The sequence below is a fragment of the Ranitomeya variabilis genome, chromosome 2 (assembly GCF_051348905.1).
Source record: "Ranitomeya variabilis isolate aRanVar5 chromosome 2, aRanVar5.hap1, whole genome shotgun sequence".
Classification (NCBI taxonomy): Eukaryota; Metazoa; Chordata; class Amphibia; order Anura; family Dendrobatidae; genus Ranitomeya; species Ranitomeya variabilis.
Genome location: NC_135233.1, coordinates 229,246,199 through 229,273,889, shown reverse-complemented (window position 1 = coordinate 229,273,889; position 27,691 = coordinate 229,246,199). Strand labels below are relative to the sequence as shown.

Here is a 27,691-nt window from a genome sequence, read left to right as displayed (position 1 = left end):
TGCAGGTGGACCTGGCAGTGCTAGAAGTTGGGATTGGTGGTGCCTACGACTGCACAAATATCATCAGGTGGGTAACTTGTTCTGCTTATATTTATAAAATCTTTATATAACTTTTTACACATACTGCCACCCAGTGACCAGCATTCTGGAAAGTGATAGACGTTGCTTTTGAAATATTAACTATTCTCATTCCTGCAGGAAGCCCATTGTTTGTGGGGTTTCTTCTCTTGGCATCGACCATACTGCCATCCTGGGGGACAGCATTGAAAAGATTGCCTGGCAGAAAGGCGGCATATTTAAGGTTGGGATAATGGAGTTAATCTGCTTCATTTACATTTCCTAAAGAAGTTGTTTCTATTGCAGATATCAGCTGTAATGATTACAACTATTAAAACAAATGCTAAAGTATTGCAATGGTAATTAAAAGTTGACAATCATGGGTAATAAATGTGTGAACAACGGGGTCCTCCCCTGCGCTATTTTACTTGACACATGGATCCGATCTGCAGTGTTGGGCACAACTTCATCCCTGTGGATAGCATTTTGTAAAGTGAAGAGGCTTCAGTGATCCCAAGCACCTAGGGAGTCCTTGGGATTCAACCCTGCAGATCAACGATTGATGAGAGTTCTGACATTAGCTCCTTACTCCGCACCTAAATTCCCAAAGTCTGCATACTTCTGATTTATTCTGTCTCTCAGCCAGGTGTTCCAGCATTTACTGTTCCCCAGCCTGCAAGCCCCCTGAAGGTGCTACGAAACCGAGCCCAGGAAATTGGGGTAAGCCTATACCGTTGTGTAGCTCATTGCTCTGTCCAGAAGTGTTTTTTTTTTTTTTTTTTTTTTAAGCCTTTTCTTTGTTGTCCCAGTGCCCACTGTACATGTGCCCAGACTTGGCAGACTATGAGGAGGATGGCATCTCGCTTCATCTTGGTTTGGCTGGAGATCATCAAAGAAGTAATGCCTCCCTCGCGCTGCAGTTGGCACAAACGTGGCTCCAGCGGCAAGGCTGTCAAGGTAGAGTGCATCTGTAAGATTGTTATCCACTACAGGGATTCCGAGAAATCTTTTTCGGCTCATTAATGCATTATACAACTACATAAATACCAGTTTTTTGTACTCCTATTATCAGCTGTGTGCATATGTCTTGTCACAGATATCCAGTTGGTTTCCACATTTACACAACCATATTATGTTGATTTTCACCCTACAGGTTTTGGACAAATGAAAAATCTAAATCCACACATTCCTAACATTAAGTGGCCTCTGCCCCTCGCATCAGTTTTCCGACCTTCTCTTCCAATGGTGCAAGGTAAGATTTGCTAACTTTTATAGCGAGTATGTCGGCACAGAATGGCGGTTCAAGCCATGTACAGGCTCTCGGTGCACCCTTGGTGTAGCAAAATACTTAAGTGCACCTTCCCACCTACTTGTTTTACATCTTTCTCTGTTCCCCTTCTTTTTTTGATTGACATCTTTGGCTTTATAGAGCCAGAGAAGGGAATAGATGGAAAACCAGCAGGTTGAAAGACGCACTTAAATATTTGATTATGCCGGTGCACCAAGTATCTGTGCTTGATTTCAACAGTTATTTTGTCCTGACAGATTCACTTTAAGGCTGGACCTACATGGCGACATGTCTTGCGACAGCAATTTTCAGGCAAGTCTCACAACCAAAAATGTTTGAAACTTTTGCGGAGATTTCTGCTGAATTGCAAACAAGTTGCATACAATTGCATTGAAGACAAGCTGCAAACTCTCAACACATTTGTAAACTTTTGTGTCTTGCCGCCCCAATAGGTCGCAATATGACACCATAAAAAATCAACAGGTGTGATGTCGCAATGTGACACCTCGCCATGTAGCCAAGTTTTTTAGTGTACACTAGCTGATACAAATATTTGCTGCTGATTTTGCTGTGGATCTGCATCAAAATCCTCAATAAAATCCAGAGTTGTTGGGTTTTCACCTTATATGTTGAAAAGGGTAAAATCTGCAGCGTAGATGTAAAATACGCAGCGCATTCGGTCCATATGAAATAACTTTTTATTTTGTTAAGGATGGTTTACGCACCTGTTGCTCTTTTACCTAGAAGTTCTTTATGTTTGGTCTTTTAGGATTGCAGCACACGTTGTGGCTGGGTCGTACACAGGTATTGCAGCGCGGGCCCATATCCTATTATATTGATGGTGCACATACCAGCAGCAGTGTGAAGGCTTGTGTCCGATGGTTCCAGGAGGTGGCGCTCAACGAGGAAAAAGCTGGGGGGTAAGTTTATTTTTTGGTAATATTCGTATAAGTCAGAGGCATTGTGCTGTAGTCTGATAATATTCAGGATGAATGCTACTCAGAAGTTATTTCAAAGCAGGGTGTGACCAATAAATAAAAAATAACTTTTAATAAATTTAGCTAAAAAATTGGTATAACCAATTACATAAGAACATAAAAGACTCACAAGGAAAAATTCCCAAAACACGGGAATCGTCAAATAACCAAGTCTCCGAGACCTTCTGAACCACACAAATTTGTCAGTCTCTTTAGGGAGAAAAAAGGAAGTCCTGAGGTGAGATCGTTCCAATTATTATACACTAATCACAATTACTGCATCTCCGTATGATGGATGGGGATAAGCGATATGCGGTTTGTGGTGTATACTTGTTATATATTCCTGTATAGGAGCGCACTTTTTTCTCCCTAAAGAGACTGACAAATTTGTGTGGTTCAGAAGGTCTCGGAGACTTGGTTATTTGATGATTCCCGTGTTTTGGGAATTTTTCCTTGTGAGTCTTTTATGTTCTTATGTAATTGGTTATACCAATTTTTTAGCTACATTTATTAAAAGTTATTTTTTATTTATTGGTCACACCCTGCTTTGAAATATCATTTTTGACTGGTGTATATCACTTTGGACTGATCCTACTCAGAAGTTGATAAATTTGTAGAACTCGGTCTGTGACTTGCTGTTGGTTATGTGTATCATAAAGTGGACTTACTCTTTTTGCAGAGGTGCTGTGGTGCGGGTGCTAGTGTTTAATGCCACAGGGGACAGGGACACTGCCGCTTTGTTAAAACTACTGCAGGTGAGTGAGTGTGTGTATGTGTATATATATATATATATATATATATATATATATATATATATATATATATATATATATATATATATATATATATATATATATATATATATATATTCTATACTTTCATACTTTACTTTTGCAGGTTACTGATGTTTCAGCCTAACTGATATCAAAAGGACACTTTTGGCCTCTGTCAGGCTAATGTGACCCTACAGAGACCAGTAATACGCATGCTGCGAGCTTTCCTTAGGGACATGTTCACTCTTCACCAAATAATACTTTTATCACCTGGTCACAAAATGGGTGATAACTTCGTGATTGGCAAGTTTCTGACTGCCAAGACCTGCACCAATCGGCAGAACCGTTGCATTGTTATCCCCTTTAGCATGGAGGGGAATGCTCGCCCACTTTCCATTCATTCTCTATGGGGCTTTTGGAAAAAGCTTAATACAGAGCTCAAAAGCGTCATTTGTAATGAATGGAGCATAGATAGAGAACGTGCACTGTTGATCCATTCTTATTGGGATAAAAGTGCATCTTTCTCCCAATCAGTGTAGCTTACCCCCTCCCACCCCTCCTTCTGTCAATCATTAAATAATCACTTCTTCTGTGGATATCTTGTTTTCACCAATGAACCCCTTTAACCATAGGGCAAAAGTGCAGTGTGAACCTAACCTAAGAGCAATCAGTTATGGCATTGTACATCACTAGTTCAGTGCTTAGTACTTCTTTCTTACTATTTTTCAGCCCTGCCATTTTGACTATGCTGTTTTCTGTCCCAACATCAGTGAGGTGTCCGGTGTGGGGATTGCAGGTGAGCATTTTATGTGGGGCCTATTACTCATGGTAGTAACTCTCTGTGGAATTTATATCCTGTTTTTGTAAATCTGGGGCAATGGCTGCACAATTTGCGATCAGTGGGACTCCCAGCATAACCGATCCTTTACACCGGAGATGAGGCACTAATGACACCTATGGGGGTGCACCAGCCCCCGATCTGCTGGGGAGCTAAGAGGGCACTTCTGTACTGAAAGCGTCACATGTGTCTCTTCTAAGTAGGGCAGAGTCACCTGTCACGCTCCATGAAACTAGTCCAATAAATGACTGATTCATTCCTCCAAAAAGAGAAGAGCTTTCTACTCTGGGTGCTCCATAAATCCGGCATAATGAGAGCGCAGGAATATAAATCGGCCTGTGCCCTTGTGCTAATGTTAATGTCTTTAGGACCAAAGGGGAGCTTAAAACTAAATAGTTGTTGTGTGCCTTTTAATGTCTGTTTACCGCTGCAAAATTATTTACCAGATGTTCCTTGTGCTTTTCCTCCCGATCTGTATGTCCTTTGTAACCTGCACTGCTAAACAATGTCTGATCTAACTTTAGGAAGTAAATCAGACACTTGGCAGAAAGTATGGACATTCCTGTGTTATGTATGAAGTGCCGCTGCCAAAATCCATGCACGTGCCGATCTCGTCTGTGTCTCTGCAAAACAGAGCTAAGTCTACGTTCACATTAGCGTTCGGCGCCGCAGCATCGGGCGCCGCAGCGTCGCCGCATGCGTCATGCGCCCTGCGCCCCTATATTTAACATGGGGGCGCATGGACATGCGTTGTGCTGCGTTTTGCGACGCATGGCCGCAAGCGTTGGGCGCAGAGAACGCAACAAGTTGCATTTTTTTGCGTCCAACTTTCGGCCAAAAAGGACGCATGCGTCGCAAAACGCAGCGTTTTAGCATGCGTTTTGTTGCGGTTTTGTGTGCGTTGCGTCGCCGACGCTGCGGTGCACAACGCAAATGTGAACGTAGCCATAGTGAGGCTTTCACAATGGTGTCTGTACATTCCCATAATGATGGTTATAATTAGGAGTGGGGAAGAAGACACCCCTGACCGGGGCCTATCTCCTGGGGTGGAAGGAAAATCATCGGGTGGTGAAATTAAAGCTGCCCAGTCCTTCTTTCAGGTGCGATGGGAGCCCACCGAAAAGACACGAGATAATCAGCCAATACTGCTAAAATTCCTGTCTCGCCAGGGAAATAATTTTGCACTCTTGCCAGCATCCTAATCTGCTGCTCTCCAGGGTGTGAGGCAACTAGATTCACTGTGCCTGGAAGGTGGCCCTAAGGGATGCGTTACTAGCAGTGCTCCCACCCACCCCCATTAAAAAAAACAACAACTTTGCTCATGCTCAATTAATCCCAGTGTTCATGTTTAGCTTTGTCAAGCGCACGGCCATCTTTGGTGATGAGCAAGTGGTTGTTTGCATGGAGCTGTCTTTTAAGCAATTTTCTTACTGTTTGGAACGATCGGGTAGGTTCTCCAGCATTACTCCCTTCATCATCGACAGGTGCTGCTGACATTTCTATGCCAGGTCTTGCCCTATTCTGATGTTTGGGGCAGTAGTGCTGCTCAATTCCTGATACGGGAGCGAGAAAGGCACTGTATGGGTGAACTCTTCTAAACATTTTGTGTCTTCAGATCAACAGAATTACAATGTGACCTTGGAGAACGTCCTCACCAGATGTCTGGAGAACCAGAAGAAGTGGAACCTTCTCATGGAGGAGAGAAGTTGTTTGGATCCCTGGAGCTCCTCCCTGCCGGTTGATACTCTGATTAAGGACAGCCAGCGCGGTACGCCCCTGCTCCTCGCCCCTTCTTCAGAGCGTCTCTTAAACTGTAACTCTCTGGTGTTCCCTTGCATCTCTCATGCGCTGCAGTGGGCCACCCAGGGTAGGGACCCAGACTTTCCTAGCCCGCACGCTAATCTTCTCCACCACCATCCTGTAGCCAGTTCTGGCTCGGTACTGCTGCGGGAAGCTGCTCAAATCCAGATTCTCATCACCGGAAGCCTGCATCTGGTCGGAGGAGCTCTGAAACTGATCGATCAGTCTCTTACTGAATGACTGACACGGTTTATTAGTCCGGTAACGCACACGGTTTACTTGAACGTTGGACCCTCATACTGCCTGACATGGGACTAGCATTTTTTTTTTATTATTCTTTAAAAATGTTATTTTACACCATGCTCCTAGCATTAGCTTCAACCGTCTACCACTGGACCATCTCTTACAAAAAAAAGGGCTGCTATTTTACATATTTCCCAATTAATTAAAAATGATAGTAATACTGACATCTTCTCTGTACATAGTTGGAAGATATTTGGTTCAAGCTGACTCATTTTTTTTTTTCCTCCTTTCTTGCAGAATATATTTATTAACATTGCTTGTGGTTTCTACTTTCTGGTGTCATTCTTCATTTTTCCAGCAAGTGGCGCTCATGCAATAGGGGACAGTTATGGATGAATAGATAAAGGTTATGAATAGTTGCACATCATGTATAATATAAAGAATACAGTCAGACTGTATAAGAAATACAGATATTTGGACTTACACTTGGTTACGGGAAAGAAAACTGTCCAAGAAGACGTGTTAACACAATAGACTAACTTTTACTTGCTTATTGAATCTACTTTCAATCTTTTGGTCTTCGCATTTCCATCATTCATGTGATCGCTGCAGCCAGTCACTGATCCCAGCGGTCATATGCCAAATGCAAATGTTACTGTTGAGTCCAGTGAATGGCAGCAGTGGTTTCATGAATAACGGACGTGACGTCATCTCTAGTGGAGGGGAGGAATCATTAATGGGTAATGGTCCACCCATTTCCAGATTTTGGCGAATGCTCCCTTCTTTTATAGGAGTTCGGATCTAAGTAAGATGCGGGTAAGTCAGCGAAGAAGCTGAGGGAGAGCGCTCCTTCGAGGCTATGTGCACACCTTGCGTATTTTGCAGAAGATTTTTCTGCACCAAAACCAGTGTTGGTAGAAAAAATATGAAAGCCACACTTTTTTTGATTTTTTACGTGCATTTTGAACCACATTCATATGGGTGAAAAACACTGAAAGAATTGACATTCTACTGGAAAAAATAAGCAGCACGTATATGAGATACTTTGCTGCTACTGGAAAGTGCAGAAGTTTTTTTTTTTTTTTTGTTACGCTTTAAACGTGCAAGAAAAAACCACTTGTGGACAAGTCGTCCACAGCTAAAAAGTTTAGCTATACAAGGCTAATTATAGGAGTGTGTAAGATTAGGTGGTTTGTCCAAAACCAACCAGTTTTGTCTATGGGGCATGTCTGATTTTGCAAATCGGCTCTGTTCACTTGACTAGAGATGACCTGCTGTACCAAATATGACTTGCTGACCAAATTGGTGCCTTTTCTTGAAGGAAGAAATTTTTTTTTTTTTTTAAGACTCTCCTTTAAACACAAAAGGCAAAAAAACATGACTTTTAATACACCTGCCACTACTGCTTAAAGGGGAATTGGCATCAAATAATGCTGCAGAAGCAAAACATCCTCTGCTGGCAGCATCTGATATGTGTTGTTCGGACCAGAAGAATGGATGTGCCGCTGGCCTGAGCTTTCAGTCTTCAGGTGCACACCACTGTCCCTGAAGATAGAAGATGAGAAAAACCTGTTAGGGCCTTAATTGCACAATCATGTTGTCCTCCTTCTTTTAGGAATTATTTCCTCCTACATCGGGTGCTTATCTAAAATCTACACATTCACATGGATGATATTCTAGGAATAGCGTAAACACATAACTAATATACAGTGGCATGTAAAAGTTTAGGCACCCCGGGTCAAAATTACTGTTATTGTGAACAGTTAAGCAAGTTGAAGATGAAACTATCTCTAAAAGGCCTACAGTTAAAGATGACACATTTTCTTTGTCTTAGGCAAAAAAGTCATTTTTTTACATTTTAAAAATTACAAAAAGGATAATGGTCCAATTTTAAAAGTTTGGATACTCTTGGAGATTTGTGCTCAAATAACTTTGACCAAGGTTTCAGACCTCAAATAGCTTGTTAGGGCTATGGCTTGATGATTATCATTGTTAGGAAAGGCCAGGTGAAGCAAATTCCACTTCTTTATAAAAACCCAGCCTCCTCTAACCTTGTGCCAAAAAACAGCAGCCATGGTTTCTAAGCAGCTATCTAGCACTCTGAAAATGGTGGAGGCCCACAAAGCAGAAGACTATAAGAAGATAGTAAAGCATTTTCAAGTTGCCCTTTCCGCAGTTTGAAATGTAATTATTGGCAATAAACAGTGGAGGTCAAGATAAGGTTTAGAAGACCAAACAATATTTGTGACAGCTGCTCATAGGATTGTTAGGCAAATCAGAAGCCCTGCTTGACTGCAAAAGATTTTCAGAAAGATTTAGCAGACTCTGTAGGTGTGGTACATTGGTCTACTGTTCAGATACACCTGCACAAATATGGCCTTCATGGAAAAGCCATCAGACGAAAACCTCTGCTGCGTCCTCACCATAAAATCCAGTGTCAGAAGAATGCAAGGGAGCGTCTAAAAAAGCCTGATGCATTTTGGAAACAAGTCCTGTGGACCAATTAGGTTAAAATGGAACTCTTTAGCCATAATGATTAAAGGTACAAGTGCTTCTCACTAAATTAGAATATCATCAAAAAGTTAATTTATTTCAGTTCTTCAATGCAAAAAGTGAAATTCATATATAGAGTCATTACAGACAGAGTGATCTATTTCAAGTGGTTTTCTGTTAATGTTGATGATTATGGCTTACAGCCAATGAAAACCTAAAAGTCTTTATCTCGGTAAATTAGAATACTTTATAACACCAGCTTGAAAAGTGATTATAAAATTCATAATGTTGGCATACTGAAATGTATGTTCAGTAAATGCACTCAATACTTGGATTTTGTAAGTGTGCCATTTGTGAGTAGCTAATATCCGCCGAAGGGATGTTCGACTGATGCCAGTCGCTGAATTTGCAGAATGGGCAAAACAAAGATTGGAACAGGACCCTCCGTTTACACAGAACATTATGTTCAGTGATGAGGCAAACTTTTTTTGGGTGGGCCATTTATATGGATACACCTAAATAACATGGGAATGGTGACCGTTTTCTTGCGTAGGGTGTCTTGCATTGAAATCTGCTGCAATGACCCAGGTAATGCGTTCACCAGACATCAACACACTGTCTATCCACTCCTCGTGTTAACCTCTACGACATGTCAATGGCTGTAAACAAAGAGAAACTTGTAAATAACTCATGAAAGAATAAAGTTACATTAAAGCCAAGCACACCATTGTTTTTCTTGTGAAATTCTAAATAAGTTTGATGTCACATGACCCTATTCCCATTGGAAAAAATAAAGTTGGATCCAAAATGGCCGCCATGGTCACCACCCATCCTGAAAAGTTTCCCCCCTCCCATATACTAATGTGCCACAAACAGGAAGTTGATATCACCAACCATTCCCATTTTTTAAGGTGTATCCATATACATGGCCAACCCTGTAGATCAATGACTCTACATAATGAGTTTCACTTTTGTCACTTTTTGTATTGAAGAACTGAAACAAAATTAACTTTTTGATAACATTCTAATTTAGTGAGAAGCATTTGTATGTGTGGAGAAAAAAAAGGCACAGAATTTCAGGAAGTGACCATCTCACCAACCATTAAGCATAGGGGTGGATGAATCATGCTTTCGGATTGTGTTACAGCCAATGGCATGGGGAACATTTCATGTGTAGTGGGAAGAATTGATTCAATTAAATTTCAACAAATTCTTGATGCAAACATAACCCCATCTGTAAAAAAGGTGAAGATGAAAGGGGATGGCTTCTACAAATGGATAATGATCCTAAACACACCTCAAACTCTACAATAGACGATCTCAAAAGGTGCAAGTTGAAGGTTTTACAATGGCCCTCACAGTCCCCTCATCTGAACATAATTGAAAATCTGTGGCTTGACCTCAAAATAGCAGAAGATGCAAGTCGACCAAGGAATCTCACAGAACTGGAACAATTTTTTTAAGGAGGAATGGATACAAAATCCTCAAACAATAATTGAAAGACTCTTGTCTGGATACAAAAAGCATTTACAAGCTCTGATACTTTCAAAAGGGGGTATTGCTAGGTACTAACCATACAGGTTACCCAAACTTTTGCATTGACCCATTTTCCTTTTTGTAATTTTTAAAATGTAAATGGGCAATACGTTTTTGTTTTTTTTTGCCTAATATACAAAGGAAATGTGTCATTCTTAACTTTAGGCCTTTTAGAGATCATTACATCTTCAGCTTGCTTAACTGTTCATAATAACAGTAATTTTTAGCAGGGGTGCCTGAACTTTTACATGCCACTGTAAGTGTTGGAATATCTGCTATATTTTTGGAAAATGTCTAAACCTACAACACCGGAGACCTTTCTGCCTGTAATATAATGTTTTACTGGTTCCCATCAGCAATTTGTTCCATGGAAAAGAATGTGCCCCCTGCAGTCCAGACAGGAAATAATTCTCATGACAGAGTTGTGTAAGCTGCTATCTGTTTACTCGTACCCCTTTAATCCAATAAACCTTTAACTAGTGGAATAATTGTATGCAAGAGGCAGTATGAAGTGCTGTAGAACCTTCCAAGTATGTTACATTTACTGGTGATTGCTGCTTACTGTTTCTTTAAAAAAGTAAAAAACTTCCATTTCATAAAACAATGTTGCTTCATGGTGACTATAGTACGAGATATACATACAGAACAATATCAGCTCCATAAAGGGGTTTTCTCATGTCGGAAAATCCGTGCTCCCAAGTGGTTAACTGCCTGGGCCTATATAAGGCTCACAAAGAGACACACCTGGATCTTAGTATTAAGATTTCAGTGCTGCTAAGACTCTGTTTGTCTGTACACCCTGACCAGCTCTGCTGGCTGCCTGCAGTCTACAGGACCTCTCTTGGCGGATGGGGTTTCCAGCATCCCAGCTGCCTATATGTGGTCTCCAGGACATCTGCCTGCTTACGGTCTCCAGCATCCCCTCTGCACTGTCTGTGATGTCCTGGATGTCTCCTGTCTGCATGCGGCTTCCTGTAACTCTGCTCCCTATCTCTGGTCTTCCGGATGTCTCTGGTCTGCCAGCGTCTTCCAGTAACCCTGCTTCTACCTGTCTGTAATCTCCAGGACGTCTCCAGTCTGCCTATGGCATACGGCTTCCAGGAACTCTGCTACCTGTTTCCCGCGTGCAACACCCACCTACTGCACTGACACCTGTGACCACCCGGATTTTCGACTTAGAGGATGCATCTCACCAAGTGAGACCTTTTCCATAACACCTTAGATATTGAAAATAATATTTCTCTAGTCACCTTCCACGACAGCAGTATCGGAGGATGTCTCCCCGCCCTAATAGGGGACAGGAACAGAAAGAGGTTAAATACCCCTCCCCTTCCTGCAACCACCAGTGTTTTTCCTGTCCCCTATGGGGCATGAAGATGTTCTCCGATAGTGCTGCCGTGGCCGGCGAACGAGAGCACTGTTACCTGACAGCCGGGCAGTCGCGGTCAGGAGCTCCGCTCTCCTCCGCCTCCAGACTGCTCCCATCTCCGCGGTTCCCGCGTGACTTGGGACCTCCGCCCGCTCTTCCTGCGCCACCTTCGGGTGGCAATGCAGAGTGGTGTAGTGCTCCGGGGTCCTCCTGCAGCTCCCCGGCTTCCTCCTCTCCCCACGCTGCTGCTGGGTTGGCGCGCGCGCGCCGGATGTGACGTGTTCCGGGACTTCCGGTTTTTCGAACTGGAGCCTTGGCGCGCGCCGGCCGGCGTCCTGAGCCTGGGAACATCAGCGGCGGCCAGGGCGGGCGTCTGGGACCCCCCCCCCCCCCCCGGGACACTATCGAGGGAGGAGCACCAAACTCGCTGGAATCTCGGTAAGACTACTTATTCCTGACTGGGGTAGCCCTCCTAGTGAGACGTCTGTCTGTGACTGTACCTCTGGCGTTATGGACGGCGACAAACCCTCTCACTCTGCCACTGCAGAGCCCAGCGCACACTCTACTGTAAGTAGTGGGATGATGTCCCTTGCTGTCCACTCTTTAAAGGTTTAAGCGGCTCAGTCCACCTCTCTCTCTCGTTCCAGGGAGACAAGGTCACTGGCACTAGGAAGCCCAGCCGCAAGTGTGGTGCTTGTGCAGCCAAGCTCCCCTCAGCATACACAAAGAAGCTCTGCCAACCATGCACAGACGAAGTGCTGCGTAGCGAACAGCCTTCTTTAATGGATAGCATCAGAACCCTCATCAGGGAGGAGGTTCAGTCCTCTATGGCAACCTTCTCGCGAGCCCCGACTCCGCAGCCTCCCCCTCCTAAGAAAAGGAAATTGGGCCGGGTAGCCTCAGACTCTGACTCAGGCGAGATACATACCTCGGGTTCAGAGTACAGCTGGGAAAAAGAGGGTTCTACTTCTGCTCCCAAATCTGATAGTAGGAAGTACCTCTTCTCCTCTGAAAAGTTGGAAGAGTTAATTGCCATGGTGAGAGGCACCATGGGGGTAGAGGAGGAGATAGAGGGCCATTCTGTGCAGGATGATATGTTCGGGGGTCTGAAACCTAAATCGGTAAAGGGATTCCCCATACATGAAAACATCGAGAACATTATCCTCCAGGAGTGGAGCCTGCCAGAAAAGGGGCTGAACGTCCCATCTGAGTTCAAAAATTGCTTTCCCCTGGAGGGAGATTGTTCTTTATTTGATATGCCCAAAGTGGATGTTCAGGTGTCAAGGGTAACTAAGAAAACGGCCCTACCCTTCGAAGATTCCTCCCAGCTGAAAGATCCTATGGATCGTAAAACTGAGAGTTTACTGAGGAGATCTTGGGACACCTCAACTAACTTATTGAAATCCAACGTGGCCTCAACATGTGTGGCCAGATCGTTGTTTCTTTGGCTTCGTACCTTAGAGAACCACCTCGTACAAGGTACATCCAGGGAGGACATCCTTAATTCTCTCCCCTTGCTCCAAAAAGCAACCGGATTTCTCGCGGACGCTTCCGCGGAATCAGTTCGGGTAGCCGCTAGATCCGCTGTCCTTACAAACTCAGCAAGGAGGGCCCTGTGGCTTAAGTCTTGGGGAGGAGACATTACCTCAAAGTCCAAACTTTGTGGTATCCCTTTCCAGGGCCATCATGTCTTTGGACCAGCCTTGGACGACATCATGGACAAGGCTTCAGACAAAAAGAAGGTCCTTCCAGAACAACGGAACCCGAGGAAGCGGTTTTTTAGTCCCCCCCGTGAACAACCACCCCAACAGAACTATAGGGGAAAAGGCAAAACGGGGCGATGGAGCTACCCCAAAGGTGGGAAAGCCAGAAACATCATGGTCCCCCAGCCCCAGCAGTCCTCTGAAAAGCAATGACTGCTCCCAGGTCGGGGGTCGACTCTCGAATTTTCTCTCCAGGTGGCAGGAGATCACCAGGGATCAGTGGGTCCTGCGTACCATACAGGACGGCCTAAAATTGGAATTCGAGAGTCCTCCTCACCATCTAACAATCACTTCTCCACAATCCCCAAAACTTCAGGAGGCTCTGAGGTCGGATATTCTAAGCCTGCTCCGGGAAAAAGTGATTTCCCACGTACCACATCGGGAAAGGGGAGAAGGCCATTACTCCCATCTCTTTCTGGTGAAGAAACCCTCAGGGAAACACCGTATCATCGTAAACCTGAAACCCTTAAATCAGGTGATAAGATATCGAAGATTCAAGATGGAATCTATCAGATCAGCAATCCCGCTGATTGGACAGAACTGGGTAATGGCCACATTGGACCTGAGGGACGCATATTACCATGAGGTTCCTCAGGTTCGCCATTTCCCAAAACAAACGGATCAGCCATTACCAGTTCAATGTCCTTCCTTTCGGAGTATCATCAGCTCCACGGGTCTTCACCAAGATCATGTTGGAAGTGATAATCTTTATCCGACAACAGGGGGTCTGCGTCATTCCATACTTGGACGACTTCCTCCTCATTGCCCCATCAGCTTCTCGCCTCAATCAGGATGTGACGAAGGTTCTCAATATTTTAGCGTCTCTCGGGTGGATTCCGAATCTGGCAAAATCAGATCTCCAGCCATCTCCTCAGAAGAAATTTCTAGGAGTTCTTCTGGACTCAGAGAAGAGAATGTCCTTCTTACCCAGGGACCGTCGGATCGATCTTGTCCACAAGATCTCCAGATTCAGAGACCAGAAATTCCCAACTCTAAGAGATTCTATGTCAATCCTGGGTTCTCTAACATCATGCATCCAGGCAGTCCCCTGGGCCCAGGCCCATACAAGGATTCTTCAATCTCACATCCTGTCGTATTCAAGAGGACACCAGATGGCTTTATCCAGGAAAATTCCTCTTCCCACTCATGTAAGATCCTCCCTCTCATGGTGGCGGAACCCCCGAAACCTACAGCGGGGAGTCAGCTGGGATCAGACCCCTCTCCGAGTACTTACAACAGACGCAAGTCAGAGAGGTTGGGGTGCTGTGATCGAGAAATCCCACTTTCAGGGTTTGTGGTCCCCAGAGATGAGACACAGCTCCTCAAATCTGAGAGAGTTAAAAGCAGTGGAGGAGGCGCTAAAAGCCTCATCGGCCCTCACCCAGGGTCACCATGTACGGGTGATGTCCGACAACATGACCACTGTCGCCTACCTCCGACACCAAGGGGGCACGAGATACTCAAGCCTAAAGTTAACCGCTGGAAGGATTTTTTCCTGGGCAGACAAACACCTCCTGTCCATCTCTGCAGTACATATAAAAGGGCTGGACAATTCCCAGGCAGATTACCTCAGCAGGAGGGACTTTCATCCTGGGGAATGGTCACTAAACCAGGAGGTATTCCTATCCTTGGTCCAGAGGAGGGGAACCCCCGAGGTGGACCTGTTCGCCAGCAGACAGAATACAAAGTCGGGCAACTTTTTCTCCCTAAGCACCTCAAACGAGACTCAAAGACTGGATGCATTCTCACATCCTTGGGAATTTACCCTAGCGTATGCCTTCCCGCCAATCCCATTGCTATCCAGAACTTTGCAGAAAGTCCGGATAGACCAAGTCTCAACGATTCTGATAGCCCCACTGTGGCCAGGAAGAGGCTGGTTCAACGCGTTAACAGACATGTGCCTGGAAGGTCCAATCCTACTTCCCCAGAGACGCGACCTGCTTCAACAGGGTCCTCTATTTCATCCAGACCTGCACAAGCTGAAGTTAGCAGCCTGGCTTCTGAAGCCGAGATCCTGAAGGCCAGGGGGCTCTCTCAAGACGTGATTGAAACCCTACAAAAAAGTAGGAAGCCGATAACTAATGCCATTTATGGGAAAATATGGAAGAAATTTTCTTCATGGTGTCTTCCGAACAAACCAGATCCATTTAACCCAGAAATTGCTCAAATCCTTCAGTTCCTCCAGAAGGGCTTGGAGATGGGACTCTCACCAAGTACCCTAAAGGTCCAAGTGTCGGCCCTCGGATCTTTCTTTGACCAAGATCTGGCAAGTCACCGATGGATCAAACGGTTTATAGCTTCAGCAACAAGAATCCGTCCAAGACGTCTCATCCACACCCCTCCGTGGGATTTGAATCTTGTCCTGAAGAGTCTGACCGTTGACCCTTTTGAACCCCTTTCAGCCTCCAACTTAAAAATCTTGACCCTAAAAACAATCTTTCTGGTGGCTATCACTACCGCCAGGCGTATAGGGGAGATACAGGCTTTATCAATCCGGGAGCCATTCCTGACCGTAACTATGGACAGCATAATCCTGAAATTAGATCCTTCCTTTATGCCTAAAGTGGTCTCTGAATTCCACAGAAATCAAGAAATCATCTTACCCTCTTTCTGTCCGAATCCATCTAACCCAAAAGAGGAGGTCTTTCATACCCTGGACGTCCGCAGAGTGGTCCTATTCTACCTTCAACAGACAGACAGTTGGAGGGTGGATCAGAATCTATTCGTCCAGTGGTCAGGACGTAATAAAGGCAAGAAGGCAGCCAAAAGTACAATAGCAAATTGGATTAAACAGGCCATTAGCCTTGCCTACTCATCCCAGAATCTGACTCCTCCAACTTCTCTAAAAGCACACTCCACCCGTGCAGTCTCAACTTCCTGGGCAGAGAGGGGTAGCGCATCTTCAGAGCAGATTTGCAGAGCCGCCACCTGGTCGTCAGTCCATACATTCACCAGGCACTACAGGCTCAACTTCAATAGGGACCTATCGTTTGGCAGACGAGTTCTCCAGGCTGTTGTCCCTCCCTAAAGAAATTAGCGGTTGGTATTGCTCCGATACTGCTGTCGTGGAAGGTGACTAGAGAAAATAGAATTAGAACTTACCGGTAATTCTCTTTCTAGGAACCTTCCACGACAGCACTAATTTCCCTCCCTATCTGATTTATGTATTAAATGTTTCCTGCACTTAAGTGGTAACTAAACATGCTACTGTGTCCAGAAAAAACACTGGTGGTTGCAGGAAGGGGAGGGGTATTTAACCTCTTTCTGTTCCTGTCCCCTATTAGGGCGGGGAGACATCCTTCGATACTGCTGTCGTGGAAGGTTCCTAGAAAGAGAATTACCGGTAAGTTCTAATTCTATTTTTTGCATTCTCTGAGCTACAGTTGTAATCAAAATTATTCATACCCCCCACCTCACCTCCTCCTTGCATATTTGGTTTATTAGCAAAATGTATAAACCTTTTGTCGTCTGCAATAAACTAATCAAACAAACGAAAAAGTAAATTGTCCAACAGAACTACTATAACGAGACTTCTCCAAACTCAGCGCCAAGGGCAGTCTCAATTCTTCAGTAGCTGGTGTGTTCATCGTGCGTACTGCAGGTTTTATCAGCCGAGGGGGCTTTACTAAGTACTAGTGCTTGTCTTGTAGGGGATGAATAATTTTGATTCTTCAGTAGTCAATAAAAGTGACATTTTGTGCTGACTTTGAAGAAATAACTTAGTATATTAGTTGTGGAAAGTTTAAGGGTATGTGCACACGTCAGGATTTCTTGCAGAAATTTTCCTGACAAAAACCGGACATTTCTGCCAGAAATCCGCATGCGTTTTTTTTCGCGTTTTTGTGCGGGGTTTTTTTGCGTTTTTTCCCCAATTCATAGAATAGCGGGAAAAACGCGGAAAATCAGCAAAATTAATGAACATGCTGCTTTTTTTTACCGCGATGCGTTTTTTTCACGGAAAAAACGCATCATGTACACAAAACATGCAGAATGCATTCTAAATGATAGGATGCATAATGTATGCATTTTTAATGAGGTTTTATAGCGTTTTTACCGCGAAAAACTGCAAAAAAAAAAAAAACCGCGAAAAAACCTGAACATGTGCACATAGCCTAAGGAGTAACGTTTCTCCTTATGGAGAGTGACATACCAGCTGGCTTCTCAAGGTAAGGAGGCTTATTCGAATTGAGATACTGATTTGGCTTTTATCCTAAGTCATATTGCACGACTCGTTAAAGGGTTGATTGTGACTTGTAGGATCGCTACTTCCAACAGGTGGCGCTGTTGAGGGAGGATCTAAATTGATCCTTCACGGTTAACTCAGTGATTTCCAAATTAATCTACAGGGCGTTGCCGGCAACTGAAAATGACCAGACGGAGACGTGTGCCTCTGTATGGGGGATCGAGCAGATCTCTGGCCCCCGTTTTATTGTGTATGAGTTTTCATAGTCATAGAAATTATACTTCAACCAATCAGCATAAGAACACGCTCACAGTTCTTAACCTATAAGAATACAGGAAAAACTTAACCCATGAGAATACAGGAAAAATGGAAACTACAGATATGGTCATGTCTTTTTGGCATAGTATGTGTTTTTCTAACAGATGCCTCAGTCTTGTATAGTGATACACCCCCGAATCTATTATCTGGCTCGAGTCAGAAGACTCAAGGTCTTTATACCAATTATGAACCATAGCCTAGTTGCATACCAGGCTTGTGAACAACAAGATAAAATTACTTCATGGCAGCTGTAACCTTTTACCTAATTAAATAACAGAATTTAGCTTTAAGCAACAAGAAAATGGAGTCAAAAACACAAAAATGGAGAATCTAGCACAAAATGGAGAACCTTTCATAATTTGTTCCTTCACATTCCCCCCTAGATAAATTTTGTTAATTAATGTCCAGCATCAGAGGTACTATCCCAAGCTCTAAAGGTACCTTCACACTAAACGACGCTGCAGCGATATAGACAACGATCCGACCAAAACGCGATCGCTGGAGCGTCGCTGTTTAGGTCGCTGTAGAGATGTCAAACACACCAACTTACGAACGATGCAGGAGCGATACCATGACGTAACAGCGACTCACATATCGTTCTCGCTGGTTGTTGCTCCATGTCAAACAGCAGTGGTTGTAATGATGTGATAGATAGCAAACCTAGCCAGATAGGTGTGTTTCCCCGCTGGGAGACACCCAGGATGTGATGTCCCGGCATCACGGAATATAAACCACGATGCTACAGCGATTGATTCATATTGTTTCAGAGCAGCGTCCACGTTCTATAGCCTTTCCAGCGTCCTGTCCGGAACGATCCTTCGCCAGCTACGATCCTCTTCACCCGTGAACGTTCTGTCCGGAACGCCGTACTCTATACTGCCGGCGTCTTCATTGGTTCTTTTCTTCTTATCAACGGTATGTATAGTTGTATGTATGTATGTATAGTATAGTTATGGCTATGCAGCAATGCTTATCTACGTACATGGTATAATTATGTATACACCATCTCTGGCAGCCATCTTGTGCATCTGGCAAGCGGACGCACAAGATGGAGGCACTTTACGATGCGGTTTGCAAACTCTTTTGTGCTGTCTGCCATTTTTGCCACACACTATATGGAAAGGTAAACCAACTCTTTTGTGTCTGCGTTGGCTTGGCTGGCCCTGGCCTGCTCCGCTAGTAAATAAAAACAGCACACATATTAACGGTAACAATAGTTTTTTGTATTTTTTTGAATTGTTTTTGAAAAACTTAACTTTTTTTGGGGGGTGGGGTTTGCAAACAATTAGAAAATTAGAAAAACAACAAAAAAACATTTTAAATCCTCCCGTGCCTCAACAGGTGTCGCAGCGTGCGGCCATGCTGCTGTACTTGCTGCATGAGGAGAGCAACAGTTCTCTCCATCCGCTGTTGCTTGGCCAGCAGCTCTCTCACGGTGTCCGGTTCTGTGGATAGAAGATAGAAAAAGTTGGAGAAGGGACGGTGATTAAGGCTTCTTTCACACTAGCGTCTGGCTTGGCCTGCCGCAGTGCGTTGGGTCGAGGTTACCAATGCTAGCGTTGTGTGCGCCGCAAAACGGGGGCAGCGGATGCATTTTTCCTGCGCATCCGCTGCCCCATTGTGAGGTGCGGGGAGGTGGGGGAGGAGTTCCATACCGTGCATACGCTGCCGAAAATGGCAGACCTTAACATGTAACGTTTTTTGCATCCGGCATTTTTTGCATCCGGTGGTTAGCCACAACCTGGCGCAACGGTCGCACAACTATTGAGACGTGTGGCAATTCGTCGCTAATGTGACTCAATTTAGATAAATGCATCCTGCAAGCACTTTTGCAGGGTGCGTTTTTTGTCCAAAAGGACGCATTTGCGACGTATTTCAAAAAATGCTTGTGTGAAAGTAGCCAAAGCTGCAAATACGGCATGTGTTTACATACCCAGAGATTTCAGGTACCATTAAACATAACAATTTCTGTAACGATATTGTCGTTTTTTGTGACGTTGCAATGGTATCGTTAACGAAATCATTATGTGTGACAGCGACCGAAGATAAGGCCCCTGCTGGGAGATCGTCGGTCGCTGGTAATGATCAGGACTTTTTTTTTTTTTTTTGGGTCGACAATCACCCGCTGCCATCGCTGCATTGGCGTGTGGCAAAAAAAATAAAAGCAGTACATACTCACATTGCGGTGTTGGGCAAGTTCCGCGCCGACAGCTTCCCGCTGTGCTGTGCTTTACGGCCGGCGCTCACATTCAGTGCGGGAAGCTGACGGCTAGGGACGTGACAGACACCGTAATGTGAGTATGTTTTTTTTTTTTTTAACATTTACAATGGTAACCAGGGTAAATATCGGGTTACTAAGCGCAGCCCTGCGCTTAGTAACCCGATGTTTACCCTGGTTATCCGGGGGACTTCGGCATCGTTGGTTGCTGGAGAGCTGTCTGTGCTATTTTTTTGGGTTGCTTTTGTAGTTGTCAAATGTGACATCCCACCGATAACCCCTCCCACTGTCTGTATACTTACGGAGAAAGGACGCCTGTTGCTCATCACTGGAGCCGCTGACCACCCATCCCCTCGCGTGGGCCACAGCTAACGTTGCTAAAATGAAGCAAATACGTATCTGGTTAACAAATGAATTCGGTGTGGGGAAGCGCGCGCAGTTTTGGTCACTTACGACTGCTCGCCGCAGGGGAGAAAGACGCCGACCCGGGGGAGGAAGATGGGTGGCGGAAGGGCGGGGTTGTTTGCAGCGGTGGTGTAACTGCATCTGTAATGTATACAATATTTCAGCTCCCCTCTAATGTCCGGTATACTTAAAAAAATAAAAATAAATAAAAAAAAAAAAATGGCGCCATTGACAACAAAAGTTAGGAGCCAATGGAAATTGGCATGCATTTGTTATGTATACAATATTTCAGCTCCCCTCTAATGTCCCGTAAGCTGTTATAAAATTGCAATATATGACGGTTAACTTACGGGACGGTCCGGGCTGTGGGCTGCCGCTGGTGGCCGCAGTTGTGGCTGCCGCCGATGCCCGAAGCCGGTGGCGTCTCTCTACACAAAAAAAAAGAAACGCAAGGTTTAGACACCAAAACTACAGATCTCCATACTTAAAAAAAAAAAAAAAAAAATGGCGCCATTGACAGCAAAAGTTAGGAGCCAATGGAAATTGGCATGCATTTCTTATGTATACAATATTTCAGCTCCCCTCTAATGTCCCGTAAGCTGTTATAAAATTGCAATATATGACGGTTAACTTACGGGACGGTCTGGGCTGTGGGCTGCCGCTGGTGGCCGCAGTTGTGGCTGCCGCCGATGCCCGATGCCGGTGGCGTCTCTCTACACAAAAAAAAAAGAAACGCAAGGTTTAGACACCAAAACTACAGATCTCCATACTTAAAAAAAAAAAAAAAAATGGCGCCATTGACAGCAAAAGTTAGGAGCCAATGGAAATTGGCATGCATTTCTTATGTATACAATATTTCAGCTCCCCTCTAATGTCCCGTAAGCGGTTATAAAATTGCAATATATGACGGTTAACTTACGGGACGGTCCGGGCTGTGGGCTGCTGCTGGTGGCCGCAGTTGTGGCTGCCGCCGATGCCCGTTGCCGGTGTCGTCTCTCTACACAAAAAAAAAAAAAAGAAACGCAATTTTTAGACACCAAAACTACAGGGCTACAGACCCCCCAAAAAAAACCTAGGCCATTGGCGGCAAGGAGTTTAATTAAATATTGCCTCGCCAAATGTTGGCACATATATAAAAGATAGGAAGCGCCGCACGGCAGCGTGCGTCTCCTGATTCCCCCCTCCTGGCAGGGCGCGCAGTGTTGCCGACCTCCTCGTAAAGATTTCTGGACAATGTACATAACAATAGCGGACATCCATAAAAATTAAATATGGGGGGGGAGATTCTGGAACCCATGACGTGAGCACTTTATCACGGACACCGCATTTTGCTCTCAGACAATACGGACATGAGAACAAAGTGGCATGTCCAGGACAAGTTGGCAACCACGAGCACGATTATCCCAATTCCCCCCTCTCAGTACCGTGCGTCACCCAAATACCCCATACTGGTACTTGCCTCGCCTTGTCTCCGCCAGCAACTCTGCCAGAAGAAGTGGCTGCTTGTAACGGAGATCGGCCCACTTCTTCCGCAGCTGGAGCGCACTGCGGCGTTGGCCAAATCTCCGCTCCATCATACGCCCAATGCGGCGCAGGACCTCATTTTTGTGGAGATTGGGGTGGGTAGGGCGACTCTCCCGACCCTCGTAATCGAGGGCATCCATTTCTCCCACAAAAAAACGAACCTCAGTCTGCCCCAGAGGAGCAGACCGCTGTCTCGCCGCCATTTTAAGAAAATGAGATGCTCGGCAACGCCTAACCACGCCCAGAAGACGTCCTTGACTCTGCCTCGCTGCCGCGCGATCCACATCGCTATAGCGACTCCGTTTATGCACAGCGTCGCGGTTGTGACGCTGGCTCCAGAACTCTCTTTTTGGCGTTCCCATTATCAAGCCGCAGCGCTCATCGTCCTGGTTTGTTTTTCAGCGGCTTGTACAGTAATTTTTGGGTATTATATCAGTATGGCTGTTGTGTCAACATAATGTACCTTATGTATAGAAAATGTGAATGCAGCCATAAAATCGTAGAAAAAAATAAACATGTGTGAACGCTACGTAACAGTATTGGATGTCTTGTGTCAGTTTAGCTAATCATATGTACTAATTTATTTTTTTTTTTCTTTTCAGGTTGCCATGTCTACTTCAGATGTTCCTGTGCTTGTAGCGGCTGCGTTGTTGTTAGAAGCTCACAACCAGCTTGAGGCTCAAGCGCGAAAAAATCGTGCTAAGCGTCAGCGCCGCATGTGGACCAAACAGTGGCTGCAGAAGAGGGATCAATTGTCCCATATGGGCCTAATAAGGGAACTGCAGGAGAACAACCCGCATGATTTCAGGAACTACCTTCGAATGTCGGAGGATTCCTTTAATGTGCTACTTGCTGCTGTGGATCCTTATATCAGGCGGCAAAATACGAAAATGCGAGCTGCTGTCCCTGTGGATGAGAGACTGGCTGTCACGCTGCGGTTCCTGGCGACTGGCAGGTCTATGCAAGACTTGCATTACTGCGCAGCAATTTCCCGATCCCTACTCACCGTCATCATCCCAGAGACATGTAAAGCAATTATCTCTGCTTTACACCGCAATTACATGCCTTTCCCGGATCCCGGAGACCACGGATGATTGGAAACAGATTTCCCGGGGATTTCATGAGCAATGGCACTTCCCTAATTGCGGTGGGGCCTTGGATGGGAAACATGTCCGCATCACCCAACCACCACACTCCGGCTCCTTTTATTACAACTATAAGGGATATTTCAGCGTAATTCTCATGGCCCTCGTTAATGCGAACTACGAATTTATAAGTGTTTCTGTAGGGATCAATGGTAGAGTTTCTGATGGCGGAGTTTTGGAGCACACCGATTTTGGGGAACGCTTGAAAGAACAGAAACTGGCCTTGCCGCCCAACAGCGACACTACTGAAAACCTGAACTTTGTGTTTGTCGGAGATGAGGCGTTCCCACTGCATCCCAACCTTCTGAAGCCCTTTTCCCAGAAAACTCTGACACCGGAGCGGCGCATTTTTAATTACCGACTTTCCAGAGCTCGCCGCGTTGTGGAGAATGCTTTTGGCATTATGGCAAACCGATTTCGGGTTTTCCACACTTCACTAAACATGAAACTAACGTCTATTGACTCAGTGGTGCTTGCCTGTTGCGTCCTGCACAACTTTCTCCGCCGCCGTGATGCCACTGCATACAGCCCTCCACAGTATGTTGACTCTGTTGACCCTGCAAACGGAGATGTAACCCAGGGCGAATGGCGTCTAGACGAGCACAGGGTTTCTGGCTTGGAAAGTCTGGGAGCCGGAAGGAACTCTGATGATGCTATGATCTGCAGGGAGAAGTACTGTAACTTTTTCAATGGGCCAGGGGCTGTCCCATGGCAGCATCTTCAGCAGTAGCACAACTGTTGTCATTACGTGTCATAACTTTTAGCATATATTATGCACTACATTCTGTGGGGTAGATGTGCTCTCGTGTTCCATTTGGTTGAAGACCCATTAAATTCATTTTCTGTTTCAATGTCTACATGAAGATATATCTATCTATTCACAGTACTCAACTTCTGTATCAAACATAAGAATGGAGCGGGTGCAGAGAAGAGCGACCAAGGTTATTAGAGGACTGGGGGGTCTGCAATACCAAGATAGGTTATTACACTTGGGGCTATTTAGTTTGGAAAAACGAAGACTAAGGGGTGATCTTATTTTAATGTATAAATATATGAGGGGACAGTACAAAGACCTTTCTGATTATCTTTTTAATCATAGACCTGAGACAGGGACAAGGGGGCATCCTCTACGTCTGGAGGAAAGAAGGTTTAAGCATAATAACAGACGCGGATTCTTTACTGTAAGAGCAGTGAGACTATGGAACTCTCTGCCATATGATGTTGTAATGAGTGATTCATTAATTAAATTTAAGAGGGGACTGGATACCTTTCTGGAAAAGTATAATGTTACAGGGTATATACACTAGATTCCTTGATAAGGCGTTGATCCAGGGAACTAGTCTGATTGCCGTATGTGGAGTCGGGAAGGAATTTTTTTCCCCATGGTGGAGTTACTCTTTGCCACATGGTTTTTCTTTGCCTTCCTCTGGATCAACATGTTAGGGCATGTTAGGTTAGGCTATGGGTTGAACTAGATGGACTTACAGTCTTCCTTCAACCTTAATAACTATGTAACTATGTAACTATGTAAAATATATCTATGTATGCAACATACTCTAGTTCTGTATCAGACATATGAATCTTGGGAGTCCGCAGCATTGTCTGTCCTCGTGCTTTACTGATTTTAAGATATAGCCTGGTTCACTATGTATTGATTTAGGCCTTTGCCGGAATTTTTTGGAGAGTCTGAAAACTATACATTTTTGGAAAGGTTATAGTATAAGCAATACGAAAAACAATGTTTCCATTTGCCCCGAGTCCCACGTGACCGCCATATTGGATTTTACAAAATGGCTGACGTAAAACCAATTTTCGTTAATATCTCAGCTTATAAATAACATAAAAATAAAATTTGACAGCTAAACATACATTTTAGGGCTAAGAAATGCAATATTACTAGTTGCAGATGTGTTTTAGATATTTACTACAGCAGTTTTTTATAATTATTTAGTATTGACATAATAATACATAATGACAGGAATCACATGTTTTTTTTTTTCTTTTATTACAGGAGTTGAACATGACAGACAAACCACAAGCTACTGAAGTCACTTGTGAAGGTGAGGCACCTATCAACTGGAAGCTATGTATGCTCTGTCAGTCTTCCAATGGCAATGAGAAGTTGGTGCAAAATCCTCGGATACAGTCTTACCAGCGCGTTTTGGACATAGTAGCAGAGAGGGCAAGTTTACAAGATGGCAACTATGTTGATATCCATCGACGGATTAGCAACAGGAAAGACACAATCGCTACACATCAGGCAGTCTACCATCGAAGTTGTTACACAAATGCAATTAACAACGACCAAATACAACGAGCCCGGGACCGTTATGCACATGCATTAGCTACTGGTAGCCACATTACCAAGAAACGAGGATTAAAAAGAGGACGTGCTGAAATGGACGAATCAGGTTCATTAACATCTGACTCTTCATCACCATTCACGAGGTCACATACATGGCCACTGGATAAGGAAAAATGTTTCTTTTGTCAGAACGATGAGAATGAGAAGCTTTATAATGTGAGGACAGTCAACGCAGGGAAATCGTTGAAACAAGCTATTGAAACATCAGATAATTTAACACTGAAAACAAGACTGAACACATGCATTGCACCAGGGGATGCACATTCTATTGACGTCCGGTACCACAAAAGCTGTTGGACAAAGCATGTTTTTCATGGACAACGAGAACGTAGTACCAACAGAACAGACCACAAAGAACCCTTATTACAACGTGCAAGTCTGCTAGAGTTGCTAAACCTAGTGGATATTCAAACACAGAACCAATCATATCTATCTATACAAGATATCGAAACCACTTATTTGAATATGCTTGGTATAGAAGGCGTGGAAAATCACAAACCTACATTCACTAGAAAGTGGCTCAAAGAAATTATAATGAATGCCTTGCCACATCTGAAATCCTGTCTTTCAAAAAACAGAAGGGAATCAGCAGTTCTTTATTCACCAGAAGCCTGTGAGGAAATCATGGTTAATTCTGCAATGGAATGTCGTAGTGATGATGCAGACAACATGCAGACAATCTACAAAGCAGCACAGTTAATTAGGAAAAGCATTGCTAATTTTACAACGGAAGTCAATGATAAAAACACCATAACGGTCACTAGTGACATACACGACGTTCCAGCAGAATTATATTCCGCTATCCGTTGGATCATAACAGGGCCGATTAACAGCCTTGAAACTCAAAGAAGGACCAAAATTGTTGACCGAGCAGCACTCACTATGAGTCAGAACATCATGTATGAATTCAAATCAAAACGCCAGGTCAACTACAAGCCAAAAACCGAATCATCAGTATTCAGACAACCCAACGCACGAGAAAACCCACAGGTCCTGGGGCTAGCTCTGACTGTTCATCACACCACTCGCGATAAGAAATTAATTAATCTTCTTAGTTCACATGGGTTTTGTGTTCCCTATGGCCGTACCCTACGAATGGAAACTGCTTTGGCTAATGCTGTTGTAGAAAACACCCGAGAGTTAAAAGGTCTTTACGTGCCACCATTCTTGAAGAAGGGTACCTTTGTGTTCTTTGCAGTTGATAACACAGACTTTGCAGAGGATACCCCTGATGGGAAAGGAACCACACATGGAACTATTACTGCTGTATATCAGCAAGTAGATGCTGTTGGAGAACCAGTTGCACCACCCTTGAAGATAACAGATGCCCACACTTTATCTGTCACTCCATACCATGTACATATGTTGCACTGTGACAAGCCAAAAGTACAACATACCCAAAGATCAGAACACTTTGTCACAAACAAGGAAATATCAGGTTCTTCCCAACTTTCACAATTTGGATGGATTGTTGCTACTGCTGTATCCAGAATGCAGCAACTAGAGAAAGCATCGAGCAAAATTCCTGGATGGTCAGGATACAACTCACTGTTGTCCGAAAGCAAGCGATTTACCAACGTTGGAGCCTTACCACTGCTACCAGAGCTAGCACACGAGTGGTCAACCTTGCTGACTGTGATCATGCAAGCAAGTGAACTGAGGAAGTTGACTGTTGGTGAAGATCATCCCACTGTTATTTCATTTGATATGGCTCTGTATGAGAAGGTTGTCCAACTTCTAGATGCAAGACCTGATCTGAAACGCACCGTTGTTCCACGACTGGGAGAGCTACATGTTGTAATGGCTGCCCTGCGCGCTCTGGGTACCTCTACGGAGAACTCGGGTATTGATGATGCATGGATAGAAGGTGATGTGTATGGGTCTGCAACAACAAGGCAAATACTGAAATGTACCCATTACAAGCGTGCTCTTCGTGCTCACACATATACATATGTTGCTCTGTATGAACTGTTGCTGGACGAGTTCTTCATTGATAATCCAGAACTAAAACAGGTGTGTTTGATGGCAACAGAGGGAATTGAAGCTGCCTGTTCTGAGGAAAACAAGAACACAAAAAGTAAGTCAGTGAAACAAGCAAGCACTTCCCTACTAGAGGCCTTGACCACTGCTGACATAATCACAGTCTTTCAAACATGGGTGAAACAGAGATCCAAAAATGCAATGTTCAAGTCAATGATGAACTACCTACAGCGAGTGGAAACAATCCTTTTATTTATTGCTGCAACCAGGAATGCAGACCTTGAGCTTCATCTTCAAGCCGGAGAGCAGCTCAGCAAGCTCTTCTTTGCATTTGACCGGATGAAATACAAGCGATTGTGGCCAAGGTATATCACGGACATGCATGACCTTAAAATAAATCACCCTCAAACATGGGA

The 27,691-nt window shown here is 44.4% G+C and overlaps 1 protein-coding gene across 3 annotated transcripts in view; it reads left to right on the top strand.

Moving 5' to 3' along the window:
* Window positions 1–6,292, top strand: part of FPGS (folylpolyglutamate synthase) — an 87,545-nt gene extending 81,253 nt beyond the window's left edge. For all 3 annotated transcript variants that reach the window (XM_077283896.1, XM_077283897.1, XM_077283895.1), the window contains exons 7-15: window positions 6–67; window positions 199–301; window positions 700–777; window positions 867–1,014; window positions 1,211–1,309; window positions 2,115–2,265; window positions 3,002–3,077; window positions 3,825–3,891; window positions 5,549–6,292. In XM_077283896.1, coding sequence (XP_077140011.1) covers window positions 6–67; window positions 199–301; window positions 700–777; window positions 867–1,014; window positions 1,211–1,309; window positions 2,115–2,265; window positions 3,002–3,077; window positions 3,825–3,891; window positions 5,549–5,973 — 1,209 coding nt within the window. In that variant the 3' untranslated portion in view covers window positions 5,974–6,292. The remainder of the gene's footprint in view (window positions 1–5; window positions 68–198; window positions 302–699; window positions 778–866; window positions 1,015–1,210; window positions 1,310–2,114; window positions 2,266–3,001; window positions 3,078–3,824; window positions 3,892–5,548) is intronic.
* The last annotated feature ends 21,399 nt before the right edge of the window (window positions 6,293–27,691 follow it).